Raw genomic sequence first — 8,868 nt, forward strand, 5'->3', positions numbered from 1 at the left:
TTATAATAGCGTAGTTTTTCTTAAAGTAATTTCAATTTTTACAGTACGTATTGTAGCAAGCAGCTTTTGTCTAATGTATCTACAATTCGTTAAGAAACGACTTTCGTTCAGTGTATAACAAAAAATGTTAGTTTACATTAAGTTTAGCCTAAGTAACATTTTTGAAACGCCAAATTGATTCTGTTAACGCACTTGGAGTTAACAGAATCGATTTCTCAACTTTGCGTCACGCGAAGTAGGCGCCTAACGCAAAACTGAGACGTTTAGAGTGACCATATGCAGTGAATATTGAAAAGCTTTCGATTCGAAAATTGTTTGTTACTTTTTGTTGTATTGCTATATTTATGTTGTTTGTTTATATAATGAGAAAAGTTAAATAATTTGATTGAATTACGAAATTGAAAGAGCGACAACAAGGTGTTACCTATAATATAAGAAAGAAGCAGGTTCATAAATTGTTTAACTCAAATCTAAGCTAAATCGATTTAAGATAACGGTAAGCCGGCATGTGTAGTACTCAATGTCAAGGTGCAAGGCCACGAAACACACGCCAAGTTCATGTTTTCTGATTGGAATCCACAAGTTTGCCGTAATTGAGGATAAGGGCGCGGCACTTGTTGAACAAATGCAACAAGTTTGGCAACCTGGCAACGGTTTGTAAACAATAAATTGAGCTCAAGTTCAGCTGTTGCATTGGCAACGCTCAATTCGATGGAATGTTTAATCGATGACCACTCGAAGGATAAAAACAGACAGAAAACAAGAGCACATCGAACAGAAAACAGCCAAGTTCTAGAAAAAGCTAACTGCAATTTTGCAATGGCGCGCCATAAAAACTAGAAAAACCAAAGAGTTTCGGTGATTTGTCATCGGATTCCTAATCAGCTGACAAGGACTTGGTCCGCAGCATGGGAAACACGGAGAGCAATGTGACGAGTGGCGTCAAGAAACAGGCGGGAGTCTCCACCCAGGCCCTCTACAAATTTGTCAATCTCAAGGGCGGCGGCCTTCTGGTGGACATGATGAAGCGCGCCTGTCAGACCAAACAGTTTGCCGAGATCGATCATGCGATCAAAACGAAAGTGGAACCGTTTTTATATAACAAGGGCGCTGGCCGTTATTTTCCCATATCGAAGCTGGTGCTACTGCGAAATCGGGACAGGCCACGGACCAGGCAATTGCCCGAGATACGGGCTCTAGAGAATCCCGATGATGATTTCAATATACACGACTATTGTCCGGAGGTATCCGAGGCGGAATACATATCGAATCCGAGTGCCTATCGCTTTGTGTGCTGGGATCTGAACGTGAGTTCGATAATATAAGCCTGTCCAGTTGGAGTCACAATGACGAAATCTCGATTCCAGATGCGCGGTGCTGTTGGTGAAACGATTCTGCATCTCTGCCTGCTGAATGCCTCCTCCCTGCATGCTGATCTGGCGAAGCGTCTCCTGAAGTTCTATCCGAAGCTCATTTTGGACATCTATATGAGCGACGAGTACTACGGCGAGAGTGTGCTGCACATTGCCATTGTCAACGAGGATCCGGCCATGGTCAAATATTTGCTGGACGCCAATGCCGACGTTCAGGAGCGGTGAGTACTGAATGCCACTGATATATGCTCTTTATTTTTTCACAATTCCCTCAACTCAGCTGTTGCGGCGCTTTTATGTCCGCGGAGGACACGAAGGCCTCACGCACGGATTCGCCGGATCACGAGTACGTGGCACTGCAACCGATAACCAACTATGATGGCTACGTATACTGGGGCGAGTATCCTTTAAGTTTTGCCGCCTGCCTGTCGCAGGTAATTGGACTATTAAAAGCTATACAACATAAATATATTATCGTTAATCCGTAAAGGAGGAGTGCTTCAGACTGGTGCTGGCGCGCGGCGCAGATCCGGACTTTCAGGATACCAATGGCAATACGGTGCTGCATATGCTGGTCATTTACGAGAAAATCGAAATGTTCGATGTGGGCTATGAGGTGGGCTCGAACATACACGTGCGTAATATACAAAATCTGACGCCCTTGACGCTGGCCGCCAAGCTGGGCCGGGTCGAGATGTTCTTCCATGTGATGAGCATTGAGCGTGAGATATATTGGCAGCTGGGCAGCATAACCTGTGCCGCGTATCCCTTGCTCATGATCGACACCATTAACGAGGAGACGGGCAACATCAACAAGGATTCAGTGTTGAATTTTGTGGTATTCGGTGACAAGCTGGAGCACTTGGAGCTGTTGGATGGCGTGGTCATTGATCTGCTGAAGACCAAATGGGACACCTTCTGCAAATCCCGTTTCTACAAGCAGTTTTACATGTTCGCCTTTTACTTTCTCATATCGCTGTTCAGCTTCATATTGCGTCCGGGTCCGGATTCCAAGGAGGACGAGGATGAGGAGCCGGAGGGCACAGCTGCTACACCTGCCAATGTCAGCGCATCTCACGATCTGTACACCAACGGCAGTCTGGGCCAGCATACCAAACGTGGCACATCCAGCACTGAATACAGTCCGTTTGTTGAATCCAATCGAAAAGAACATGAAATCATTTTTGATGTCCACACAGAAACCTTTTGGCTGAACTTTACGGAATATTATGATCCCAGCGAGGTCGAGACCTTGCCCGCCTGGTGGCAAACCTACGCCCAGTGTCCGCTCATGAATCTGGAATCGGATCTGGCCAAGCTACGCATCATAGCCGAGCTAATTAACTTCGTGGGCGCCATACTCTACCTGCTCGTCGCACTGAGGGAGGCACGCTTCCTCGGCTACAAAATGTTCATCGAGAATCTGGTCAGCTTAACTATTTCACCTAGGTTTTCCTTGACTGTTAACAGTCTTACTTTCCTTCTATCAGATGACTGCTCCGTCGCGGGTCATGTTCTTGTTCTCCTGCGCCCTCATGATGACCATACCCTGGCTGAGGGTCTCCTGTCTTACCGAAATCGATGATCATGTGACCGTTATGATTATGTTGACCACGGCGCCGTATTTTCTCTTCTTTTGTCGGTGCGTAGCATTAACATTCATTATTTTGTTGCTATTCCATTTTGAAGCTTTTCAGTGGTTTCAAGACCGTGGGACCCTTCGTTGTGATGATCTATCGCATGGTGATGGGAGATTTGCTGCGATTCGTTTCCATCTATTTGGTGTTTGTGCTGGGCTTCTCGCAGGCATTTTACATCATATTTCTGACCTTTGACAATCCGTCAACGCCCGAGGATCAGGACGCCGAATCGAATCCAATGCCCTCGCCCATGGAATCCATTGTGGCCATGTTTCTAATGTCGCTAACCAATTTTGGCGACTATTATGGCGCCATGGTGTCCACACAGCACGAGTACGAGGCCAAGATATTGTGGTTTCTGTTTATGGTGATTGTCAGCGTTCTGCTGGTCAACATGTTGATTGCCATGATGGGCAACACCTACCAGAAGATAGCCGAGATACGCAACGAGTGGCAGCGCCAATGGGCGCGCATTGTGCTCGTCGTGGAGCGCAGTGTGCCGCCAGGTGAGCGCCTGAAGAACTTTATGCAATACAGCCAGTCCATGTCCGATGGCAGACGCGCCCTGGTCCTGCGCTTGAACATGACTGTAAGTAGGCATTTATGATGGAACTAGTTGAGGAGCTAAATTCTTCTATTTGCTTGCAGGACGAGGAGAAGGAGGAAATGAAGGAGGTGCAGGAGATGAAGCGCATCCACCAACGTTTCTCCAAAAAGCGCCAAATGGAGCGGGAGGCGCGTGCCCGTCGTCGCCAGCAGGAGTACGAGAAATTCTTTGGCACCGCCCCGAAGACGGACAGCACAGAGCAGCATAATTTGTGAGTCAGTCAAGTCCTGACAATGAACTAGTTCAAGTTTTATTGAACTGAGCGCTTCGCTCTTTGCCTGTTTTCCATTTTCTTCTTTATTTTTACACCCTGTACCCATTGAAATTAGTTTAAAGGGGTATGATGTAACAGGCATAAGGAGGAGGACCTCATATATATTCTTAGTTAGCCAAGTCCGTCTGTCTTTTTGTCCGCCCGTCTGTCTGAAATATTCCATCTCTGAGGAGCTGGACACTTAAAAATTGGAAAGTAAATCCTCCTATCGGTAACTCACTATGCTTCCACAAAATCGATTACTTACTAGGACATGATGACATGTAAGTTATGCAAGAATGTAATTCCCATAGAGATTATGAGAAGAATATGTAAGTACATACCATGTTAGGAAGAAATCTGGAATATTTGTAACCGCAGTTCGGTACAGTTGGGTTCAGGGTATCTCCAAGTCGGTCACTCTCGACTAGAGCACTTTTCACTTTTTGTGTTCTGTTGAGAATCCTGTTAAGATTTGTTCGCATTGTGCAATAAATGTTTAGTCTATGAGCCGTTCCAACCACCACACTATATCGCTAATTTATATACGTATCATAAAACTCGGCTTTACGACATGGCAAACAAACTAGCGACGCGTCGTCTTGTAGAGGGTGCCAATAATGTGCCATTTGAATGATAATAACAATTTTATTATGGACGTCTGGCCAATAAATCCATTGAGCGACTCTCAATGCGGGGGCGAGCATATGCTGCATCCTTGGCTACATCCGTTTATCGATTGCACAAAGAAACAAACAAGAGTCCTGTCAGGCTCGTATCTGCTGCATCTTGATTACGTAATTGCAACTGTAGCAACAGATTTGCCCGGCCCGATGCCCATGACACCTTCCATTGTGCTCTCGGCGAGCCCGGCGAGGCACGGCGAGGGTGCAAGTGCAGCCAAACAATGGCCATTAGAGAAAGATGTGTCTAGATCGATATCAAGATCAGCGATCGATACTGTTGATGCGTGGGATCCTTTTGCCAGACCAGGCCGACGCACCGGAAACGTTTAGAGTCCTTATTGTTGCGCAAAAGAATGGAATTATGCCTGAACTGTCGAATGCTGCAGCTATTGAAAGTGTTAAAAAGCAGCGATCTGCCTCGCGAGTCTAGATTCCCTGGCTGCTCAGCTTTCCCAGCTTGACTTTAATTGCGTCTGAATAGAGCAATTTGGGACATGCTGTGCCAGCGCGATACAAACAATCTTTTAATACACTTGACAAAAAATCACATCAACTTGTGAAATTCGTATAGCCCGAAAACATTAAGTTTGATGTCAGGATGGTTTTTCATACATTCCATGACTTTGATGATTTATAATATAATATTATTTGATATATATACTTAAACTTTATACTTTCTTTCAATCAGTTATTGATTCCGCGGTTTCTTCATGTCCGTTCTGCTCAACAACACAAATCACACTATCGATAATTCCTTATTACTAGTAATCAACATGAATCTTATACTTCTATCTTATACTAATATCCATCTGAATCGCCGTTTTCCGTATACATATATTCTTGATCAGGGCGATGAGCTGAGCCGATTTAGCTACAAATGTCCCGCTGTCTGTCCGTCTGCGTGAACGCCTCGCTCTCGAAAAGATTAAAATCTACTTACTTGAAATTTATAATATATAGCCTTCTATATATGTTATAGCAGAAAATTTATTTTTAAGATATCGATCAAAATCAACTTTGAGAAATGGCATAACTCGAATATTTTAAGAGCCAGGTACACCAAAATTGGTATGTAACCTTCCATTTGTTTCACTATTTGAACAGCTCCAGCCATTCCCCCAAAATTGAAAAACAAAACATTTTTAAAGGTAGAAAGCCCTGTTTTTTGCTTATGTATGCCGTATTAATATCGTATTTAACAAAGATCGGACTATGAACTCCGAACAAGATCGCTTTTCTAAACTTGACGCTGGGTAGAGGGTATATGCTAGTCGGGCACTCCTCACTCCTAATTATTACACCTCACGCAAGAGCTTGCAATTAGCAATTAGTTCGAACTTTATTCCCTCTAATCTAGCTAGAAATAAATCTCAGTGTAACTGTTTTGGTCAGCTCGTTGAAAGGTTCCCAGCTACAACCCTTGAGCTGCGGTCGTACAATGGGCACCACAGAGCGGCGAGCGGCGATAATGATATGGTGGCAACCCTTGCCGATCATAACAAAGGCTTAGCCATAATTTGAATATGTCACACCAAAATTCCCAGATCTGGATTGGCTTTAGCCTCTTCTCCTATTGTTAGGCGTTTGATTCTCGCCACTCTCGCTCTCTCTCTCTCTCTCTCTCTCTCTTTCTCTCTTGGTCTTTCACGGCGTAATTATAGAGTCGAGGCGACTCCCGGCGAGGTGTCGAATTCGTTGTAAGCGACAATTTAATCACATGTTTTGCCAGGACCTTTGTTGGGCCTCTCCATTGTGCTTGCTAATGGGGCAGCTGGCAATGGGCTTCGAATTTACGTTGGGTGCACATAACGCCCACTTCCTTTTGTATTTTATGATATATAGTATATATATATAATTTTTTGCAAGGCTCTTGCCTGACCTCCCCAGAGAGTTTTCTAGTCCACGTATAGCCGTGCGAGTTTTGGCATGATCATAAACTTGGCCGTAAAGATCTCTAACTCGGCTTGTTAATTTTCCAGTCGTAAAATCGTGACTCGGGTAAAAACTCAAGTTCGTGCGGGTCGAGAAAGTTGGCAAAATTGTTTAATTACTCCGCACACAAACATTGTAAAACAATAAATGCCGAATGAGGGACGTCGTCATGTTCCCGGAAAAATATCCTGTTTTATGAGCTCCGTTTAGCGGCTTTCGAGGGGCGTTGCAAATGACTTTTAAATGCGGCCGTCGTGGCCCGATGATTGCTTTTTTCTATACGCATATTTATTTATTTTCTTGTGCCTTTTTTTCTTAAACTAACTATCGCAATTGTTTGGGTTTGTTCTTTTCCTACCGGCGCACACTTGACAAATCTTTCGAGTACAGCCAGCCGAACCCCAAAGCGAAAGTCCTTTGGGACTTTTGCCGGGCTAAAGAAAAATGCAAAAAGTATTCAAATCAATGGGTCCATTTAAATAAGAATTATGGCTTGAGTCCCAGGTGAACTGCCACTAGACCTGCCCTCTGACCCTGCCACAAAGCGCGCCTGCCTTTTTTAAATCTTTGCTTAAAATGTAAAGTTTGAAGCGTTCTTTGAGTTTATTTAAAGTAAATTATTTATGCAAATAAAACCAAACCAGAAAAAAGCTAGCAATTTATTTTGACAGCCAGGGGGGGGGGGAGGGGGTTGTGGGCATGTGTGTGGGTTGAGAAATTGCAAGGGTTGCTTCACGATGAATCAGAGTTCGATTCGCTTGACCCTCGTGAACTTTGTTTGCACTTTAGCTCTAACTTGGCATATGTGATGCTGCATTTAACACTGATTTAGCTCTGTTGGGAGAATTTTTCAACATTTTTAACACTTTCTATTCAACCCGTTTTCGAGTATCTGACAGTGTTTGGAATTGTCAGTTGCATGCGCACTTGTGGAACAGTTTTCAAATCATTCAATAATTCATTCATACTTGGTTAGACTATTGACTGTGGCAGATAGTGCTTTATTGAGCAGAAAGTGCATAATTGTGGACTGTAGAAAAACAGTTCTTCTACGATCTTGAACTAAAATGGTTTGATAAAACAAATATTCTTTGAGGGACTAAACTCTAAAAACTCTATGAGAGTTCTAATAAAGTAAAAGCTTAAATAAAATACATTCAATATACATTTTATTACATTTTGCTATTGAAGCCAAGGTTCGAACTCAAACCTTGTCTTAATAAAGATGATAAGTTAAGCTCAAGGCGAGGCATTGATTCGAACTATGAATCGAATCATCCAAAAATTCTTGCTAGAGTTGCAGGGGCCTTGTTTAAGCTTTGTATATGCTACTGTTTGGTTTCATACATTTGTATTCAGACACAATAAATACATTTATCTTGCGCTTTAGTGCCGAATTCACCTTCCATCTTGGCCCTCTCGTTTCCGGCTCCAGCCCGCCACCTGCTGGCAGTTCGAATCTGCCTCGCTTTGATTGGGAACCACTTGATGTTTTATTTGCGGGGGTGCTAACAAAAAACCGCAAAGTTTTAATTGAATTTCCTGAACAAAATAATGTTTTGCCACTTGAGTCTCGCGGGAGAAGCTAAACAAACACAACCAACTGACTGACTGACTGGTTGACTGGCTGGCTGGCTGGCTGGCTGGCTGATTGACTGACTGACAGGCGCATAGATTGAAAGGCGATACAAGGTACGAGGTATGCATACATACTTAAGAACCAAATGAAATAAATTCAATTCGCAAAATCAAATCACTTGAGTGAAAATACGCAACACAATCAAAAGTTGCATTAAAAATTCAAACCAAAGAAAACACAAACAAACGGAGCTTGGAGAGTGGGCGGGCGGGCGGTTGGCTGGTCTGGTTAGTAAAGAATGGGAAAGGTATTCGACGAGAGGCGTCGAAGCGGTTTTCCCATTGCCACAATTTTACTTTGATCTTTGATAGCATTAAGCACGCGCAATAAAACTCTTTGACTTTCGAATGCATCGAACCCATTTGCCAAATGAGTGAAATTAATTACAAGAAGCCACAGCAAAGCGGTTCAACGATGACAGCCAACGGGTATGCTCGACTGTAAGAATGAACTGTACACCGGAAAAGCGTACCTCATCTATTATACTTTTGAGTGTTGCTCATTCTCTGTCAAATATACACTTTAGTTAGCACATAAGACCCATGGCCGTCTGTCTCGCTAGTACAGGGTATAATTATAGAAATATCAAAGCGTTTGGCCAGGCTGTCAACACTTTTGGTTAAAACTTGTGGCTCTGGGGTTTGGCAGCTGCCACTGACAGGCCTCACCGCGTGTCACGGGCCGGGCCTGGACCTCATTTGCCTGTTGGTAACGCCTCCGCACGCCTACCCAAAAACA

The 8,868-nt window shown here is 43.7% G+C and overlaps 1 protein-coding gene across 2 annotated transcripts; it reads left to right on the forward strand.

The window, feature by feature from the left end:
• Positions 1-136: 136 nt before the first annotated feature.
• On the forward strand, positions 137-4,388 carry nan (transient receptor potential cation channel subfamily V member nanchung). 2 transcript variants are annotated; one of them, XM_064684934.1, is made up of 8 exons: positions 139-1,307; positions 1,368-1,594; positions 1,654-1,807; positions 1,864-2,515; positions 2,573-2,799; positions 2,864-3,015; positions 3,071-3,602; positions 3,662-4,388. In XM_064684934.1, the coding sequence occupies exons 1-8, from the start codon at positions 909-911 to the stop codon at positions 3,833-3,835; spliced, it is 2,517 nt and encodes an 838-aa protein (XP_064541004.1). In that variant the 5' UTR covers positions 139-908; the 3' UTR covers positions 3,836-4,388. The 2 variants fall into 2 exon arrangements, with proteins under 2 accessions (XP_064541003.1, XP_064541004.1); XM_064684933.1 differs by having other exon boundaries at positions 137-1,307; positions 1,864-2,799.
• The last annotated feature ends 4,480 nt before the right edge of the window (positions 4,389-8,868 follow it).

Source organism: Drosophila montana, unplaced genomic scaffold (assembly GCF_035044405.1).
Source record: "Drosophila montana isolate Dmon_TW-CO22-7 unplaced genomic scaffold, ASM3504440v1 contig_3003_1, whole genome shotgun sequence".
In the NCBI taxonomy this organism is placed as follows: domain Eukaryota; kingdom Metazoa; phylum Arthropoda; class Insecta; order Diptera; family Drosophilidae; genus Drosophila; species Drosophila montana.

What these genes read in the sequence shown, in the direction of transcription:
- nan (XM_064684933.1), top strand. Translation starts at nt 909, where the DNA reads ATGGGAAACACGGAGAGCAATGTGACGAGTGGCGTCAAGAAACAGGCG. An exon ending in TTGTGTGCTGGGATCTGAAC is followed by an intron (nt 1,308 to 1,367) that starts GTGAGTTCGATA and finishes TCTCGATTCCAG; the next exon opens with ATGCGCGGTGCTGTTGGTGA. An exon ending in AAATGTTCATCGAGAATCTG is followed by an intron (nt 2,800 to 2,863) that starts GTCAGCTTAACT and finishes TCCTTCTATCAG; the next exon opens with ATGACTGCTCCGTCGCGGGT.